The sequence below is a fragment of the Loxodonta africana genome, chromosome 1 (genome assembly GCF_030014295.1).
Source record: "Loxodonta africana isolate mLoxAfr1 chromosome 1, mLoxAfr1.hap2, whole genome shotgun sequence".
Classification (NCBI taxonomy): Eukaryota; Metazoa; Chordata; class Mammalia; order Proboscidea; family Elephantidae; genus Loxodonta; species Loxodonta africana.
The window spans coordinates 89,615,947-89,637,215 of NC_087342.1; the positions used below are offsets into that span (position 1 = coordinate 89,615,947).

At 42.1% G+C, this 21,269-nt stretch overlaps 1 protein-coding gene across 16 annotated transcripts in view; it reads right to left on the reverse strand.

Annotated features, from left to right (window-relative positions):
* LOC100671814 (HLA class I histocompatibility antigen, B alpha chain-like) overlaps positions 1 to 8,090 on the reverse strand; it is a 43,852-nt gene extending 35,762 nt beyond the window's left edge. For 11 of the 16 annotated variants that reach the window (XR_010321589.1, XR_010321588.1, XR_010321586.1 and 8 more), the window contains exon 1: positions 7,879 to 8,085. Coding sequence is in view for 7 of the 16 variants with exons in the window: in XM_064282854.1 (XP_064138924.1) it covers positions 7,879 to 7,948 (70 nt within the window). In the remaining 9 variants the exon portion in view is untranslated. Of the gene's footprint in view, positions 1 to 7,034; positions 7,120 to 7,878 lie in introns of all 16 variants that reach the window. The other 5 variants (XR_010321593.1, XM_064282900.1, XM_064282896.1 and 2 more) reach the window with 3 other exon arrangements.
* Positions 8,091 to 21,269: the final 13,179 nt, after the last annotated feature.

The window sequence follows — 21,269 nt, forward strand, 5'->3', positions numbered from 1 at the left end:
AAAATCCCACACAGAGTAGGTACTGAAAGAATTCAGGAAACAGGAAAGAAATGTTAGTACAGCGCATCAATAAGAAAGGTTCCTGAAGAAGTTGTTCTTGAACAGGGCTAAAAGAAGTGGCAGGATTTGGAGCAGTGGAGGAGTTTAGGAGTATTCTTTCTCATGGCTTCCACCGAGGCATGGAAGCCTACGGGTAGTACCCTGCCCCACGTCTCCTGCTCTTCTGTTGTAGCATCTCAACCTCTGACCAATCTCTCCCTCCCCCTCCTGGTGTCCCCCTGCCCTGGATCACTTTTGGTGTCACTGTGGGAAATGCACTGGCCTCAGAGTTCCATCACCACCACAACCCTAGGGAAGCCACTTCCCTGTGTGGGCATCAGCTTCTTTATCTCTAGAACAAAGCCATTGGGCAAGAAGGCCCAGGGCCCTCCCAGTTCTAACAGTCCATAATTCTAGAGCTTTGAAAACCTCCCCAGTGATTCCATTAGATGAGCAAGTAGGAGATGATGCACGCAGAGAGGAAGGAGCACCTGAATAGAAGGGACAGCCTGCAGATCTTGTCCCAGCCACACTGGGCTTTGTTCTGCTCCTCACACATGTCCTTTCCACTCCAGAACTTTTGATCCCTTATTGTCCCCCCATCTGGAATGCTCTTACCTCACCTAACAGCCACAAGGTTTGGTCTTGTCCCCTTCAAGTCTTTACTGAAATGTTACTTCCTATTTTTTAAGGGATGCTTTGCCTCTAGGAAACTAACCCAGACTTATGTGCCTCCACGGCTAATGAGCATCACATAATTAGTTATTTACTGTTGGCCTACCAGTAAATTACATGAAAATGCCAGGTTTTCTTTCTTGTCGATAATTGTATTCTTAGTGCCTTAGTGCCTTCCACAAATAAGAATATATCTCAGGTCCCCTGGTGGCACAAATGATTTGCACTTGGCTGGTGATTTGAACCTGCCCAGTGGCACCTCGGAAGAAAGGCCTGGCAATCTGCTTCTATAAAGATTACAGCCAAGAAAATCCTATGGGGCAGTTCTACTCTGTAACACATAGAGTTGCTTGTTTAACTATTCTAGTACTTTTTCCAATTATTCACTAGTATATACATAATACCTTAATGAATATTCTTATACTGATTTTCATGCACACTAGAGGGAGTTTCTATAAATTCCTAATTTAAGTGGAAATGATGAATCAGAAGTTATGGACATTTTTAATTTGAATAGGTATTACCAAATTGTTCCCCAAAAAGGTCATTTACACCCACATCAACAGGAAAGGTTATGTATCTATAACCAAAAACAAACAAAAAAACCCATTGCCATCAAGTTGATTCCAACTGCTAACCCCTAAATGACAGAGCAGAACTACTCCATAGGGCTTCCAAGGAGTGGCTGGTGGTTTTGACCTGTCGACATTTTGGTTAGCAGCAGAGCTCTTAACTACTGCGCCACCAGGGCTCCTACATATAGAAAAAGTTTTAATTTACTTTTTTTAATAGGCAAGTTTAAAGATATTTTTATGAATTTATATGTCAATTGAATGTATTATTTTGTAAATTACTTATTCATATCACTATATGCTTTTAGCAGGGTTGTTTTCCTTTTCCTTTTTTTTTTTATAGCACTTTAGACGAAGGTTTACAGAGAAAATTAGTTTCTCATCAAACAATTAATACATACATCGTTTTGCAACATTGCCAACCCTATCACATATCAACATTCTCCCCTTCTAGACCTTGGGCTCACCATTACCAGCTTTCCTGTCCCCTCCTGCCTTCTTGTCCTTGCCCCTGGGCTGGTGTGGCCATTTAATCTTGTTTTGTTTTATGGGCCTAGCTAATCCTTGGCTGGAGGGTGAACCTCAGGAGTAACTTCAGTACTGAGTTAAAACGGTATCTGGGAGCCATACTCTCAGGGTTTCTCCAGTCTCTGTCAGATAAGTAAGTCTGGCCTTTTTTTGAGTTAGAATTTTGCTCTAATTTTTCTCCAGCTCTGTCCAGGACCCTCTATTGTGATCTCTGTCAGAGCAGTCAGTGGTGGTAGTCAGGTACCATCTAGCTGTGCTGGACTCAGTCTGGAGGAGGCTGTGGTAGGTTGTTTTATTTTTTAAATTGATTTGTAGTTCTGAATGTAGGCTGGGTATTAAAACTTTGCTATCTACAAAATAGGAATAGAAGGAAAATTTCTCAACATAATAAAGGGCATTTATACAAAGCCAACAGCCAACATCACCCTAAATGGAGAGAGCCTGAAAACATTACCATTGAGATCGGGAGCCAGACAAGGATGCCCTTTATCACCACTCTTATTCAACATTGTGCTGGAAGTCCTAGCCAGAGCAATTAGGCTAGATAAAGAAATAAAGGGCATCCAGATTGGGAAGGAAGAAGTAAAAGTAACTCTATTTGTAGATGACACGATCTTATACACAGAAAACCCTAAAGAATCCTCACGAAAACTACTGAAACTAATAGAAGAGTTCAGCAGACTATCAGGATACAAGATAAACATACAAAAATCAGTTGAATTCCTCTACACCAACAAAAAGAACATTGAAGAGGAAATCACCAAATCAATGCCATTTACAGTAGCCCCCAAGAAGATAAAATACTTAGGAATAAATCTTACCAGAGATGTAAAAGACTTATACAAAGAAAACTACAGCACACCTCTGCAAGAAACCAAAAGAGACTTACATAAGTGGAAGAACATACCTTGCTCGTGGATAGGAAGACCTAACATGATAAAAATGTCTATTCTACCAAAAGCGATCTATACATTTAATGTAATTCCGATCCAAATCCCAAGGACATTCTTTAATGAGATGGAAAAACAAATCACCAATTTCATATGGAAGGGAAAGAGGCCCCGGATAAATAAGGCATTACTGAAAAAGAAGAACAAAGTAGGAGGCCTTACTTTACCTCATTTTAGAACCTATTATACCACCACAGTAGTCCAAACAGCCTGGTACTGGTACAACAACAGATACATGGACCAATGGAACAAAATTGAGAATCCAGACATAAATCCATCCACATATGAGCAGCTGATATTTGACAAAGTCCCCAAAACAGTTAAATCGGGAAAAGACAGTTTTATTTTAGCAAGTGGTGCTGGCATAATTGGATATCCATCTGCAAAAAAATGAAACAAGACCCATACTTCACTCCATGCACAAAAACTAACTCAAAATGGATCAAAGACCTAAATATAAAATCTGAAACGATAAAGATCATGGAAGAAAAAATAGGGACAACATTAGGAGCCCTAATACATGGCATAAACAGTACACAAAACATTATAAAGAACGTGATAACTGGGAGCTCCTAATAATCAAACACTTATGCTCATCCAAAGACTTCACCAAAAGAGTAAAAAGACTACCTACAGACTGGGAAAAAGTTTTTAGCTATGACATTTCTGATCAGCACCTGATCTCTAAAATCTACATGATACTGCAAAAACTCAACTGCAAAAAGACAAATAACCCAATTAAAAAATGGGCAAAAGATATGAATAGACACTTCACTAAAGAAGACGTTCAGGTAGCTAACAGATACATGAGGAAACGTTCACGATCATTAGCCATTAGAGAAATGCAGATCAAAACTACAATGAGATTTCATCTCACTCCAACAAGGCTGGCATTAATCTAAAAAACACAAAAGATTAAATGTTGGAGAGGCTGTGGAGAGATTGGAACTCTTATACACTGCTGGTGGGAATGTAAAATGGTACAACCACTTTGGAAATCAATTTGGCGCTTCCTTAAAAAGCTAGAAATAGAACTACCATACGATCCAGCAATCCCACCCCTTGGAATATATCCTAGAGCAATAAGAGCCTTTACACAAACAAATATATGCACACCCATGTTTATTGCAGCACTGTTTACAACAGCAAGAAGATGGAAGCAACCAAGGTGCGCCTCAACAGATGAATGGATAAATAAATTATGGTATATTCACACAATGGAATACTAACCCACCAAGAAACCCACTGCCATCGAGTCAATTTTGACTCTTAGTGACCCTATAGGACAGAGTAGAACTGCCCCATAGAGTTTCCAAAGGGAATACTACGCATCAATAAAGAACAGTGAGGAATCTGTGAAACATTTCATAACATGGAGGAACCTGGAAGGCATTATGCTGAGTGAAATTAGTCAGTTGCAAAAGGACAAATATTGTATAAGACCACTATTATAAGAACTTGAGAAATACTTTAAACTGAGAAGAAAACATTCTTTTGTGGTAACGAGGGGGGGAGGGAGGGAGAGGGGGAGGGAGCATTCACTAATTGGATAGTAGATAAGAACTACTTTAGGTGAAGGGAAAGACAGCACACAATACAGGGGAGGTCAGCACAATTGGACTAAACCAAAAGCAAAGAAGTTTCCTGAATAAACTGAATGCTTCAAAGGCCAGCGTAGCAGGGGCAGGGGTGTGGGGACCATGGTTTCAGGGGACTTCTAAGTCAACTGGCATAATAAAATCTATTAAGAAAACATTCTGCATCCCACTTTGAAGTGTCGCATCTGGGGTCTTAAACACTAGCAAGCAGCCATCGAAGATGCATCAATTGGTCTCAACCCACCTGGATCAAAGGAGAATAAAGAACACCAAGGACACAAGGTGATTACGAGCCCAAGAGACAGAAAGGGCCACATGAACCAGCGACTACATCGTCCTGAGAGCAGAAGAACTAGATGGTACCTGGCTACAACCGATGACTGCCCTGACAGGGAACACAACAGAGAACCCCTGAGGGAGCAGGAGAGCAGTGGGATGCAGACCCTAAATTCTCCTAAAAAGACCAGACTTAATGGTCGGACTGAGACTGGAAGGACCCCACTGGTCATGGCCCCCAGACCTTCTGTTGCCCCAGGACAGGAAACATTCCCGAAGCCAACTCTTCAGACATGGATTGGACTGGACAATGGGTTGGAGAGGGATGGTGGTAAGGAGTGAGCTTTTTGGAGCAGGTGGACACTTGAGACTATGTTGGCATCTCCTGCCTGGAGGGGAGATGAGAGGGTGCAGGGGGTTAGAAGCTGGCAAAATGAACACGAAAAGAGAGAGTGGAGGGATAGAGTGGGCTGTCTCATTAGGGGGAGAGTAATTGGGAGTGTGTAGCAAGGTATGTGTGGCTTTTTGTGTGAGAGACTGACTTGATTTGTAAACTTTTACTTAAAGCACAATAAAAATTATTAAAAAAAAAAAACTTTGCTGTCTATATTGACGCTGTTTCCATTTTTTACCTTTGCTACCAAGCTATTTTGACAACTCCCTTCCATCTCTTCTTTGCATTCCCACAGCACATCCTTCAATATAGGCCCCTGAAAGCAGGAGAAACGCAGCTTCCCTAGCATCCTACACCCGCCCCTCCAATTCTCCCCTAAGCTTGAACTTCTTTAATGAACAAGCTCCTCTCACCGCATACTGACTCTGCCCACACTCAGCTCTGGATCCCATAGATAAGCCCCTGCTGAGCCAAGTCAAATCAAGGGTCCTTCCTGAGACATGCAAACCAGAGGTCCCTGCCCACCACGACCCTGGACCTCAATATGGTTACTCAATAATAGGGAGGCTGCTAGATCTTCAGAGACACTGGATTCTGTGGTCTGATTGAGGAGAGAAAAAACAAACTAAAAACCAAGGGCACAAGAAAGATGCTAATGACAAACTCCCCTCAGCTCTCCATTCTCTGTAAGGCTGATTCCAGCAGCCAGGTCATGGGCTACTGGGTCCGTACACTCCAATAAGAAATGTACACATGTGGAAATGATCACACAATTCTACCATTCAAATTCCTCACTAGATCAGTTAGGTTTACACAGAAAAAAAAAAATTTATTTCCAAATATTATTATCATTGTCATGGAGCACCTGCTGTGTGGCCTAGGCTTTTAATTCTCTTTTTTTTTTTCTTTTTTATTGTTGTAAAAGTAAAACAATATTTGCCAATTCAACATTTTTCCGGCGTACAATTTAGTGATATCAGTTACATTAATCACGTTGTGCAAGCACCACCCATATCACTGTATTTTAATTCTTAACACTCCACGTTAGAGGTGAGAACACTGAGGCTTAGTAGCAAAGCTTTAATTGAAACCCATCTCTCTTGCTCACAAATAGGTGCAACTTAAAAAAGAATTGTGGTCAATGTAGTTCACCCACTTCTCAGGGAAAACCCCACCAAACTCTCCTGCTGCCAGATATGAATGTCATGAGTTCGTTTCATTTTCCATCAGGCTGGCTGGTAAGGGAACATTTCAGTCAGCAACTGAGTTGTGATCCTGGCCTACCATCTGCCTTTCCTGCTGCATTTCCAGACTCAAGTTCAACAACAGCTGCTGCACAACCATGCTCGTAGATGTGAGGCTTGAGTCAATGGTTTGTCATTAGTTTACATAAAAGGATAGAAATACAGTAGCTGGTAAAAAAAAAAAAAAAAAACTTTATATAATTTGGAGTGAGATTTTCCCAAATGAATCATGTTTTAATGAGTACATCAGTGATGCATTTTGTCCACTTGAATGTATGAGGGGTGTGTGTGTGTGTATGTTATCTCTTTCAGCTATGACAGTTATTAAAACCCAGGATGATCAAAATGAACTCAGCTTAGAACTAGACCATCAAATGGCTGTATCACAAACTGTCAGAGCATAATTTTCAAAACAATCAAGCATATTCAATTACATTGCTTTCACTTGAACACCTTACAACTAACTTTGTGAGAGCAAAAATATTCTATTTGCAAGAAAGATCATTATTTAAAATATTTTATCTTTCTCCCATCTTTTTAGAATTTCCATTGTAAAAAATGTTTTATAAGGCACATAATGTATTATTAGTACAACAGAACATGTATATACTTTAAACATGAATAGAGTTTAAATGGTAAGGGTGCATATTTTTAAAACCTTGGAGACCACTGATTCCCAGATACCTAGCTTCATTCTTCCAAATGTTCAACAAATCTCCCCTTTTCTAAAAAGACAAATGAACAAACAAACAACAAACCTGTTGCCCTCCAGTGGATTCCTATGCATGGTGATCCCAGACGTTACAGAGTAGAACTGCTCTACAGGGTTTTCTTGGCTGTAATCTTTATGGAAGCAGATCGCCAGGACTTTATTCAGCAGCCCCGTTATGTAGGTCCCAATAGCCAACCTTTAGGTTAGTCAACCAAAAAACCATACCCATCGCCGTCGCGTGGATTCCAACTCATAGCGACCCTATAGGACAGAATAAAACTGCCCCGTAGGGCTTCCAAGAAGCGGCTGGTGGATTCAAACTGCCGACCTTTTGGTTAGCAACCCAGCTCTAGCCATTGCGCTACCGGGGCTCCATTAGTGGGACGCAAACATCTGTGCCACCCAGGGCCTTCTTCCTTTTGCTAAAAAAGGTCACCAAGAGCCTCTACTGCAAGCAGAGCAAGCAGCAGCAATCACGACTCCTGGCCACATTTGCAGAAAATCTGCCAGCTTCCATACGGTTGGAAACCCTGGTGGCGTAGAGGTTAAGTGCTACAGCTGCTAATCAAGAGGTTGGCAGTTCAAATGTGCCAGGCGCTTCTTGGAAACTGTGGGACAGTTCTACTCTGTCCTATAGGGTCGCTATCGACTCGACGGCAGTGGGTTTGGGTTTTTTCCCCCCCCGCCCCGTATGGTCTGTACCTTATGCCCTTTTTTTGCCAGAGGTTGCCCCCTGGTGAGCAGAGGCCAGTGGCTGTCACCACTAAGACTGTGGAAAGTCGTCCCTGATCCGGGAGATGGCAGTTTGGAGACCTTCTCTCCCTTCCCCCTCCCCCGGGCTTCTCCAGCTCTTCTTCCCAGCCATGCCGCCTCCCAGCGCCCGCACTCACTGGTTCGCGCCTCCTGCATCAAGCTCAGGAACACGTGAACGAGAAGAGCCCACACCATCGCGTCGGCCATTGAGACTGTGCCAACCAACACTCCCGCGGCCGCCAAAAATCGGTCAAACACGCCAGCACAGCCTGACTCTCAAACCTGCTCTTGCAAGTAGGCCTGTGGGAGGGGCTTTGGAAGAATAGAAACCGATGCTTAGCTTGAAAGGGCTGAGAAGTGAAACCAAGAACAGGGCAGCACACTGCAGTTGTAAAGTCTGGGAGGGTTCAGTTGGAGTTGGTTCCCGGAAAACATGAAAACGCTGCTTGTCCCAACCCCAGTGCCACACCGAGTCAGCCAGCAGCCAGGGATAGTCCAGACGGTACACATTTTAAGGGACTTTTTACCCTGAGCGGGTCTCTCAGCCTCAGAGCCTGGGTTTCTTCCTTTCCCCAAATTGCAAATAATGTTTGATAAAGAAATTCGATAGACCAGTAAGACTGGCAGGACTCTAGAGCCTGACTCCTTACATAAGCAAAACTTATCACGGGCTAATTAGGGATGACAATTCAGCTAAACTCACAACACCAAGCTCCCCGACTCAAAGTTAAGCACCCAGTTCCAACCAAGCGATTTTAAAGCTGCTTCGCTTCTGCGTTCGTTCTATAAAAGGTTTTCTCCACTGTTTTCCTTCGGAGTTTCCAGCTTCTTTCAGTTTCGTTGCTACCTGATTCAGACCGCTGTTGTGTTCGAATAAACTAAAAACTTATTTTCGACTTGATTTTTGTTTTAACATGTTAAAGCTATACATGAAAAACCTTGGAGCTGTTAAAAGAATGATTGCATTACCTGCCGCCCAGTTGTTCCCGACTCATCACATCATCCCAAAAGTCTTAAATCAACTTCTGAATCATCTAACATCCCGGTCCTGCCCTATCCCCATAATCCGTTGAGGATCAGACGGTTGCCATCCAAAGGGTTTTGCTTGGCCGATTTTCAGAAGCAGATCTCCAGGCCTTTCTTCCTCATCCGTCTTAGTCTGGAAGCTCTGCTGAAACCTGTTCAGTAGCATGGCAACACACAAGCCTCCACTGACAGACAGGTGGCCAGGTGGGGGATAGGTGTGCTAAGGTGCTTTGGCTGGGAATCCAGCCCATTCTTCCGCACAGAAGGCGAGAATTCTACCACTGAACCACCACTGCCCCCAAAGGGATGATTAGCAACCTGAAAAAAGGTAACCAAACACGTTAACTGAGGATGGTGTATTATTAAAACAGATAGTAGGTATGTTTGAAAACATCACATATGCAGGAATAGAAGACTGGCGATTCCAAATAATAATAATGAAAAGGCTGTTTGGCTCTTCTGACTACGTTGTTTTTCCCCCTCTGTTTAAAACGTCCAATAAAAAAGTAAAGTGCAGTAGAACCGTTGTTTGAGTAACACTGAAACTCAGAATTCAGAATCAGCAGTTACCTGGGGACTTCTTGGGGAAATGAGAGAAGACTGTTAGAGCTCGGCGTGGGCTGTGGAAGCAGGAAGCTAACCCTTAGGCGTGTGCACAGCTGTCACTGAAAGCGCCTTGCTGTATACACAGGGACATGGATACAGCCCAACAATAACGTCCGACACAACATTTTCTCATTAAATTTTCTCAACTGGTCATTTACAATTTTTTTTTTTGCAAAGGTAATTGTAAAATTTGGGTACATTTACTTCCTATGACGTTTGAACATTTATGGATGCGTGGATGGATGGATGTCTGAAGTGGTTACTTTGGAAGGCGCCTTCCTACGTCCTTCCTTAGATGAGTTAGGGTATGGACAGACCTGACCGCTGCGTGAAACTGGTTTGCTTTGTTTATTTTTGAATAATTGGCTGCAGACCCCGGGCTTCATCTGCGATCTGGGGCGGACTCTGGCCAAGGATCCACCTACAGTAACCCCGGAGTGAGAGACTGCTACTGTTGGTTCTCAAGCAGTTTTCCACAGAGGAAGAGGATTTTTTAAAGTGGGAGTCCTCCTCCATAGCTACAGCGCCCTTAAAATAGGGGTTCCGAGATAGGGAAAAGGGGGCTCTCTGCGCGGCTTGCGCACTGAGAATTTTCTCTGGGCTGAGTAAGAAGCAAGGGGCTCTAGGCTGAAAGCTCAGCTCCCCGCCTTAGGGTTCAAGGGGACTGGCTCAAACCTCCACAGTGGGTTGTAGGTGGTGGGAGGAAGATAGTGCAACTGAAGCCTGGGGCAAGAAGTGAAACCCGGAAGTTTTTTGTTTTTTTTTTTTTAAACCTCTCCTTTCGACCCGTCGCTGCCTTTTTGCCTAATAGGGGCTTAGCAATCCCTTGTGGCTGGTTCTGTCACAGACCGCACTAGCCATGCTAGCTCATTTCCTCCTGCTGTGGGGAAATATGTGAAGAAAAAAAAGGAAGGCAAGCAGAGCAGAGCCCCCTCTGAAGAGTCTGAATCATATGTGCAGAGTTTCCCAGGCCTCTTTTGAGGGGTAAAATGTATTTTCATTTATACAGGGGTACTTTATGCAAGGTTCAGGACCGGGAAATGGTTCCTTCCTGCCTCGAGAATTTCAAAGACTTGTGAGAGAGTTTGCAAAGAGATGATACACACGTGGCCAGTACCATGAAGAAAGTCAGGGGGGTCCAGGGAGTGGCCCTAATCAAACTGAGGCAGAGGTGGTGTGGGTGACAGTGAGCTTTCTGAGAAGACAAACTTGAGATGAAGTGTTTAGTTTGGGCAGACACACTAGCTCTAGAAGCTAGCTGGTGTGAGGCAGCCTTCCAGGTAAAGGAACAGAATGTGAAAAGTCACCAAACTTTTCTTTTTTTCCTCTTGGGTTATTCACAAGGCTCACAGTTATTCACCTCTCACTCTGTCAGGCACTGTTCTAAGAGCGTCACATGCATGAACTCATTTATATAGAGAAGAAATAATTTGGGGACAATGAGATTTTCACAGAAACAATCTTGGGCTTCATATCCAGTGACCTGACTTGTACTCTTTCCTCTGCTATTACAACCTGTTTGACTCCCCAAGGCAAATGTTCTTCAGCAAAATAAACAAAATTCTCATTATCCAAACAGCTTTTAAAAGAAATAGGTTAATGTGCACGGAGCCCTAGCAGGTACCATGTGGCCTCACATGTCATTTCACCCAGTCTAATGATACCCTCCATAAAGGAGCAGTGTCCCAATGTTACAGAGAAAATTGAGGCCCAGAGAGTGAAAATGATGTTTCCTAGGTGACAAAGGTCAAGTTAGGAGGGCAGTAGAAACCAAAAGTCAGGACTTCTTCTCACCTTTCATCTTCGTCTCTCTGATCTCCTTGATCCTACTTCCCCCCGATTACCACGCACCGACTCCACCCTATCTCAAGGCCTATGCTGTACTCACTGGCAAGTATGTCCTCAGGGACTCCCTGGAACAGCAACAGGAGAAGAATTCTTATCACTTCGATTCTTAAGTGCAAGGCCATTCAGGGGATCTGATGAATTGGCAACTTGTAGGTGAAGCCAGAGATGCAGAAGGAAGAAAGTGCAGGCAGGCCCTCAGCAGAAAGCAAAATATTGAGGCTAAGGCATTATTTCCTGCAGGTGTTTTCTGTGTTGATACTGTAGCCTTGCAGTTAAGTTTTAAAATTAGGAAGTAAGTCTTCCAACTTTGTTCTTTTCAAGGTTGTTTTGGCTATTCTGGATCCCTTGCATTTCCATATGAATTTTAGGATCAGCTTATGACTTTCTGCAAAGTGGGCTGGGATTTTTATAGGGATTGTGAGAGTCTGTAGGCCAATTTGGGGAGTGTTATAAATTGAATCCACCGTGAGTCTGTCAGTTTGTCATACTGTGGCGGTTTGTGTGTTACCATGATGCTAGAAGCTATGCCACTGGTATTTCAAATACCAGCAGGGTATTTGGTGGACAGGTTTCAGCTGAGCTTCCAGACTAAGACAGACTAGGAAGAAGGACCTGGCAGTCTACTTCTGAAGAAAATTGGCCAGTGAAAACCTTATGAATAACAGCAGAACACTGTCTGGTGTAGTGCTGAAACATAAGCCCTTCAGGTTGGAAAGCACTGAAAATACGTCTAGAGAAGAGCTGCTTCCTCACAGAGCATCTTTTGATCACCCATGTATTGAGTAACCTCTTTCACATGGACATGCTTGCTATTATTGTTTAGTCTAGCGGCTACTTGAATTGTCAAGCATTTAAGACCTCGGATGCAACACCCCAATTGTGACTGAGCACCACTGAGTGTTTTTCTTTTACCTTGACATAGTGGAATTCTCCTCTTCAGACCGGACTGACCTCATGTCGCTTACAAAGGAGTAACTTGTTCTCTGCAAACTTTTCCCTAGCTTCACCAAGCGTTAGATGGAGGCACTCTGGTGGGCCTCAAAAGGAGGAGGGAAAGAGGTGACAGTGTCAGGTACAATGGACTAGAGGCATAAAGGGCTGACTTATTCTTTCAGTCCCTCAAGTGGGGTTTCATCAAGGTCATCAATAACCTGGATGGTTTCTCTATACATATCTTTTTCATGGGCATCACATTAGGTCTTGAGGTCAAAATGTGAGTGGTTATTTTTATATAACATTTAACAGTGTATATTATGGTGACATTTAACAGTGTATATTATAATTTTGGTTCTATGTTATTCTGTTATGCCTTTGGATCCTACTTCTGACACCAAAATATTGTAGAGAAAAACTTGAACGCTGTTTCAAGTTAAAACAGAGAGCTTTAATAAGGGTTTTAAACAATTGCAAATGGGGAATCACGAAGCCAATTGAAAATTGAACCAGGTCATCCTGGGGTAGTTTCATTATACAAGTATTCTTTGGGGTAAAAAGAGGACCAAACCATAGGAGGGCAATTACAGGAAAATCAATGCATATCGTAATAATCACACTGATTGGTTACTAATTATTAATAGCATAGCTAGTGATTACAGATAGTTTTACAGGATGCTTAGATCATGGTCACGAGGTGTATTTTCTTTGTCTATCTTGCAAAAATATCTTGTTGGCGATAGCACTCAGATGCACTTCCTGAGTACATATATTTTGAGGGGTGTAGATGGTCACTTGGTCGAGACCCCTCAGGGCATATGGTTTCACATCCTGGTTTTGACCACTGAGGAAAAGTATGTTTTTCTCAAAAACATAGCTATTAGTCTAGAAATCCAGATGAAAATTAGATAGCATGGTCAGCACGTCATGCCTCTTTCTCTCTGACTGCACTGAAAGATACCTTTTCCTGAGAAAAAACGTAGGTTATTTATTTCTTCCTTTTCAATGTTGACATTTATAGCTATGAATTTCCCTCTAGGTACTTACTTAGTTGTATTCCATATATTTTTGTATGTTGTGTTTTTGTTTTCTTTCAACTCAAATTCTAATGATTTTTGTAATTTCTTCTTTGATCTATTGGTTATTTAGAAGTGTGTCATCTAATTTCCAAACGTGTATGGATTTTCCAAATTTCCTTCTATTGTTGATTTCTTATTTAATTTCCTTGTGGTTGGAGAATACACTTTGTATGATTTCAAATATTTTCAAACTACTGAGACTTTTTAATTACGTAATTTATGGGCTGTCCTGGAGAATGTTTCATGCATGCTTCAGAAGAATGCATATTTTTTTATTTCTTGGGTGGACTTTTCTACAGGTGTGGTGCAGCAAATTATTTAATATGGCCCTTCTAGCCATAGTTTTTGTGACTCCCACACAAAGATTGAGTTGTTGCTGTTTTTAGGTCCATGGAGTTGGTTCCAACTCACAGTGACCCTATGCACAACAGAACGAAACACTGCCCGGTCCTGCACCATCCTCGCAATTGTTGCTATGCTTGAGCCCATTGTTGCAGCTGCTGTGTCAACCCATCTCATTGAGGGTCTTCCCATTTTTCTCTGGCCCTCTACTTTACCAAGCATGACATCCTTCTCCAGGGACTGATCCCTCCTGATAACATCTCCAAAGTATGTCAGATGTAGTCTTACCATCCTTGCTTCTAAGGAGCATTCTGGTTGTACTTCTTCCAAGACCTTTGTTTTGGTTGTACTTTTTCCAAGACATTTATTTGTTCTTCTTCCAAGACATTTGTTATATTTGGTATGTTCAATATTCTTTGCCAACACCACAATTCAAGGCATCAATTCTTCTTTGGTCTTCCATATTTATTGTCCAGCTTTCACATGCATATGAGGCAATTGAAAACACCATGGCCTGGGTCAGGTACACCTTAGTCCGCAAGGTGACATCTTTGCCTTTCAACACTTGAAAGAGGTCTTTTGCAGCCAATTTGCCCAATGCAATGTGTCTTTTGATTTCCCGATTGCTGCTTCCATCGGTGTTGATTGTGGATCCAAGTAAAATGAAATCCTGGACAACTTCAATCTTTTCTCCATTTATCGTGATATTGCTTATTGGTCCAGTTGTAAGAATTTTTGTTTTCTTTATGTTGAGGTGCTTAAAGTCCTTTTCACTTTTCAGCAAGCAAGGTTGTGTCACCTGCATAATGCAGGTTGTTAATGAGTCTTCCTTTAATCTTGATGCCCTGTACTTCTTCATATAGTCCAGCTTGTTGGATTATTTGCTCAGCATACAGATTGAATAGGTATGGTGAAAGGATACAACCCTGACCCACACCTTTCCTGATTTTAAACCATGCGGTATCCCCTTGTTCCATTTAAGTGACTGCCTCTCACTCCATATACAGGTTCCTCATGAGCACAATTAAGTGTTCTGGAATTTCCATTCTTCGCAATGTTACCCGTAATTTGTTATGATTCACAGAGTCAAATCCCTTTATATAGTCAATAAAACACAGGTAAACATCTTTCTGGTGTTCTCTGATTTCAGCCAGGATCCCTCTGACATCAGCAATATCACTGGTTCCACATCCTCTTCCAAATCTGGTTTAAATTTCTGGCAGCTCCGTGTCAATATACTGCTGCAGCCACTTTTGAATGATCTTCAGCAAAATTTTACTTGTGTGTGATATTAATGATATTGTTTCATCACCTTTTTTGGGAATAGGCATAAATGTAGATCTCTTCCAGTCAGTTGGCCAGGTAGCTGTCTTCCAAATTTCTTGGCATAGATGAGTGAGCACTTCCAGTGCTGCATTTGTTTGTTGAAACATCTCAATTAGTATTCTGTCAATTTCTGGAGCCTTTTTTTTTTTCCCCCATGCCTTCAGTTCAGCTTGGATTTCTTCCTTCAGTGCTATCGGTTCCTGATCATATGCTACCTCCTGAAATGGTTGAATGTCAACCAATTCTTTTTGGTATAGTGACTCTGTATTCCTTCCATCTTCTTTTGATGCTTCCTGCATTGTTTAATAATTTCCCCCTTAGAATCCTTCACTATTGCAACTTGAGGCTTGAATTTTTCTTCAGTTCTTTCAACTTGAGAAATGCAGAGCATGTTCTTCCTTTTTGATTTTCTATCTGCAGGTCTTTGCACATGTCGTTATAATACTTTACTTTGTCTTCTCTAGCCGCCCTTTGAAATCTTCTGTTCAGCTCTTTTACTTCATCATTTTTTCCTTTTGCTTTAGCTACTCAACGTTCAAGAGCAAGTTTCAGAGTCTCTTCTGACATCCATTTAGCTCTTTTCTTTCTCTCCTGTCTTTTTAATGACCTCTTGCTTTCTTCATGTATGATGTCCTTGATGTCATTCCACAAGTCGTCTGTTCTTTGGTCATTAATGTTCAACACGTCAAATCTATTCTTGAGATGGTCTCTAAATTCAGGTGGGATATACTCAAGGTCGTACTTTGGCTCTTGTGGACTTGTTCTAATTTTCTTCAGTTTCAACTCGAACTTGCATATGAGCAATTGATGGTCTGTTCCGCAGTCAGCCCCTGGCCTTGTTCTGACTGATGATATTGAGCTTTTCCATTGTCTCCTTCCACAGATGTAGGCGATTCGATTCCTGTTTATTCTATCCAGTGAGGTCCATGTGTACAGTTGCCATTTATGTCAGTGAAAACAGGTATTTGCAGTGAAGAAATCATTGGTCTTGCAAAAGTCAATCATGTGATCTCCAGCATCATTGCTATCACCAAGGCCACATTTTCCAACTACCAATCCTTCTTTACTTCCAACCTTCACATTCCAATCACCAGTAATTATCAATGCATCCTGATTGCATGCTTGATCAATTTCAGACTGCAGAAGATGGTAAAAATCTTCAGTTTCTTCATATTTGGCCTTATTTGTTGGTGCATAAATTTGAATAATAGTTTATTAACTGGTCTTCATTGTAGGTGTATGGATATTATCCTATCACTGACAGCATTGTACTTCCAGACAGATCTTGAAATGTCCTTTTTAACAATGAATGCTATACCATTCCTCTTCAAGTTGTCATTCCCTGCATAGTAGATCATATGATCGTCTGATTCAAAATGACCAATACTAGTCCATTTCAGCTCATTGATGCCTAGGATATTGATGTTTATGGGTTCCATTTCATTTTTGACGATTTCCAATTTTCCTAGATTCATACTTCGTACATTCCACATTCTGATTATTAAAGGATGTTTGCAGCTGTCTCTTCTCATTTTGAGTCATGCCACATCAGCAAATGAAGGTCACAAAAGCTTGACTCCATCCATATCACTAAGGTTGACTTTACTTGAGGAGGCAGCTCTTCTCCAGTCGTCTTTTCAGTGCCTTCCAACCTCAGGGGCTCATCTTCCCGCACTATATCAGATAATGTTCCACTGCTATTCATAAGGCTTTCACTGGCTAATTCTTTTCAGAAGTAGACTGCCAGGTCCTTCTTCCTTGTGTGTCTTAGTCTGGAAGCTAAGCTCAAACCTGTCCCCCAAGGGTGATCCTACTCGTACTCAAATATCGTTGGCATGGCTTCCAGCATCACAGCAACACACAATTCTCCACAGTATGGCAAACTGACGGATGCATGGGGATGACTGAATGGGACCATGTAATGATTGAGTGGGATCATGCATATAAGTTATATAGAACCTGTGATGGTTGGGATGTGTGTCAACTTGGCTAAGCCATGATTCCCAGTATTGTCTGGCTGTCCTCCATTTTGTCATTTGATGTAATTATCCTCATTTTGTGATGTGCTGTAAATCCTGACCACTGTGTTAATGAGTGAAGAATACTGAACATATCACAGATGCCAGAAGAATGAACAAATCTGTCTTTGAAGAAGTACAGCCAGAATGCTCCTTAGAAATAAGGATGGTGAGACTCTTCGTATATACTTTGGACATATCATCAGGAGGACCAGTCCCTGGAGAAGGACTTCACACTTGGTAGAGGGTCAGCGAAAGAGAGGAAGCCCCCCAGTAAGATGGACTGACACAATGGCTACAATGGTGGGCTCGGGCATAACAATTATGAGGATGGCACAGGACCAGAAAGTGTTTCATTCTGTTGTACATGGTGTCATTATGAGTCAGAACCAACTCGAAGGCACCTAAAACAACATGTTAATGAGGCAGGATTATGTTATGCGTTAATGAGGCAAGATTAGGGTCGCATTCATCACCCTTACTCAAGTTACCAATGTTACCCAAGTCACCACCCTTACCCAAGTCACCACCCTTGCTTGAGTCACACCTTTTGTCTTAAAAGAGATAAAGGGAGAGAGAAGTGAGCAGAGAGAGGGGGATCTACCACCAAGAAAGAAGAGCCAGGAATGGAGTGCGTGTTTTGGACCCAGGATCCCTGCACTCAAAACCTCCTAGACTCAGGAGACAGACAGAGCTGTAACACCAGAGACGATGAGAGACAACAAGAAGCAGTGGCAGAGAAATGGCAGCAGCAGAGGCAGTTGAACCAGGAGACCAGCAGGAGATGGTGTGGTGGGATTTCTGACCCATGGAGGAAGAAAGCTGAGTGCCTTCAGGCAGTAGGCTTGCTGGTGGAGCGGGGTACTTCTGGACACTTGTCAGAGCCAGGCTCGCTGACCCATGGAGTGAGAGAGAGTTGAGAGCTTTTGGGCAGGAGGCTTCCTGGCAGATGAAGTGAGAGAGCTGAGCGCCTTTGGGCTGAGGCTTGCTGGATGAGTGGGGTGCCCCTGGGCACTTACACGTGGAGCTAAAGAGCTCTGTAACACTTGGCAAAGCAGGGCAGAGGATGGGCCAGCCGATGAGGCCCGAGGGCCAAGTGACCAAAGGCCAGGAAGAGTCCTGCCTGCAGGCATGGCTGAGAAGAGGCTGTCCTGACCAAAGAACTGTACTCTGAGTCTTCCCTCATCTTGAATTATAACCTGTTACTTTCCTAATAAACTCCATAATTTTGAGTATTGTCTGTGAGTTCTGCATGGCCATTGCAATAAATTATTGAATATAGCACAGAAGTAGAGAGTGCTGTGGGAGAGGCAGTTGGTGTCAGAATTGGTAAAAAAGTTGGAGAGAGGAGGCATGTCTGACCTCCACTTCATAGGAATCAGCCTTGGGCTGTTGATTTTAATTCTCCTTCCCCCTTGTGAAGTTAGAGGAGGTCAGAGGCCAGCACCACACAATTTTTACAAGTTGTCAGGTCAAGTCAGCTTATACTATTGCTCAGGTCTTCTATATACTTAGTGATATTTGATGATTTTCTGTCTAGGTGTTCTGTGCATAATTGAGAGTGGAATACTGAGGTCTCCAACTATTACTGTTGAACTGTCTATTTCTCTTTTCAGTTCTATCAGTTTTTGCTTCATGTGTTTTGGGGCTCTGTTGTTAGATGCTTATATGTTTATAATCATTATATCCTCCTGATGGATTGACACTTTTATTATGTTAATAATCCTTCATTTTATCTAGTAACTGTTTTATCTTAAAACCTATTTTTATCAGATGTTAGTATAGCCACTCCAGTTCTCTTATGGTTACAGTTTGCATAGTATATCCTTTTCCATTTTTTTATTTTCAACCTATTTGTGTCTGAATCTTTAAGTGTGTCTCTTACAGAGAGCATTAAGTGGGATCTAGTTTTTAAATTAATCCAGTCATAGAATGTCTGCCTTTTGACTACAATGCTTAATTTATTCACATTTAATGTTATTTTTGATATGCTTGATTTATGCCTGTCATCTTTCTTTTCATTTTTTATGTGTCATGTCTTTTTTGTTCCTGTGCTCTTTCTTCACTGTTCCTTTTCTACTAAGTAGATATTTTGTAGTGAACCATACAAATTACTTTGTTGATTTTTTTAACTATATTTTTTAGTTATTTTTATTGTGGCTTTTTTATAGTGGTTTCTCTAGGAATTACAATATGTACCTTAACTTATCACAATCAACCTCAGATAAACACTAATTTAATTTTAGTAAGCATAGAAACTTTGCTCCAATATAGCTTTCTTACCTCTCCCCTTCTTTGTGCTACTATTATCCTGTACATTATATATATGTGTTATAAACCCAACAATATAGTATTATAATTGTTGCTTTATACAATTTAATGTCTTTTAAAGAAGTTAAGAAAAGAAAGGAGAAAAAAGTATATTTAATACAGTCTTTTATATTAAACTTCCTACTTAGCATTTCTGGTACTCTTCATTCCTTCTTATGAATTTGAGTTACTACCTGATGTCATTTCCTTGCTCCAGCATAGTTCCATTCCCTTCCCCATCCTTTGTCTTATTTTGCACACACACACACACACTCCTCACTCATCAACATGGTTAGTTTCCAAAGACCAGGTCATTACGCAAAAATCAGCATTAAGTGAAAATGGAGGATGACCACATCAGATCACAAAACAGAGGAAGACTACATCATTACATAACTGCCAAATTACATCATTACATAACTGCCAAACCAGTGAGACTCATGGTCGTGCTAAGTTGACACACAACCTTATATATATATGTGTGTATATGTATATATATATACACACACACATACACATACCCCATATATAAGCTCCCTATATTGTCTAAGAAAAGAATTACTGGAATGTAATATCCGTGAAGAAATCATTGAGTGGTGCGGTTGGCTGCTAACTGAAAGGTTGGAGGTTCAAGTCCACCCAGAGGCACCTTAGAAAAACCTGCCATTGAAACCCTATGGAGCACAGTTCTACTCAGACACACAAGAAGTCACTGTCACCATGAGTTGCAACAGACAGTAACTGGAATATCCATGAAGGAGGGTATTGGTGGTCTAGTTGTAGAATTCTTGCCTCCCCTTGGAGCCCTGGTGGTTAAGAGCTCAGCTGCTGACCAAAAGGTCCACCAGCTGCTCCTTGGAAACACTATGGGGCAGTTCTACTCTGTACTATAGGGCTGCTATGACTAGACGGCAACAGGTTTGGTTTTTTTGTATACAGGAGACCCAAGTTCCATTCCTGCCCAATGCACCTCATATGCAGCCACCACCTGTCTGTCGGTAGATGTTCACATGTTGCTATTGTGCTGAACAGATTTCAACAGAGCTTCCAGAGAAAGACAGGCTAGGAAGAAAGGCCTGGTGATCTATTTCTAAAAATCAGCCAATAAAAACCCTATGGATCACAATGGTGCAATCCACAACTGATCATGGGGATGGCACAGGGCTAGGGAGCTTTTCATTCTGTTGTGCATGGGGTCACCTGAGGTGAGGGTTAACTCAATGGCAGATAACAACAACAATGTCCATGAAAGCACTGAGGGCTCCAGACACAGCAGAGGCCTGGAGCACTGATCAATAGCCAAGGCTGGAGAAGGCTCAGACTGGCATATAGTTCCTGACTTTCTTCCTCAGATACTAACAGAAAGTCTTAAATGTGGTTTTCTGTTCTTCTTGTTCATTTCTCCCTTTTCTCCCTATAGCTCTAAACCTTCCTCCAGGAGTGATGCTCTTCTCAGCTCACAGATGTGAAGATGGCATCAGGCCACAAGAGAAGTAAAAATGTGTCCCACCAGGTGAGGTACAACTTGGGATCAGGATCAGGAAGCACGTAGGCAAAGTCTCCCTTCTTCAGTGCAGGACAGCTCTCTCAGCTCCTCTTGGCAGCTCCTCTTGCAAGTAAGCAGGCCATTCTCTCTGCTGTGCATGCCCCCTCTCAGCCTTGCAGGCCTTCTCTCAGCCTCCTCAGGACAGGCTTCTCTTGGCCCTACCATCTGTCTCTACCAGGTCTGCCACTGGGCCCATTCTGGGCCTTTTGTTGTCTTTAGTGTTACAGCCTTTAACCAGTGTTACAACTCTTGTAGGAGGCGCACTGCTTCTTCTCTCTTGTCTTTGTTCCTTTCTGCCTCTTCCTGCTTCCTGTGTTCTTGCTTCTTGTCTGAAAAATCTCTGTGGGGTTGGCTGCATATACATAAAAATTCCTTGTCAATTTTAAGGTATGGCCCTCCCCATAGGGCTACAAATGGACCAAACCCCTCTTGGTAGGCCACAGGCACTTTATTTGCATAGTAGGCTATAGTCATTTCATTTGCATGGTCTATAG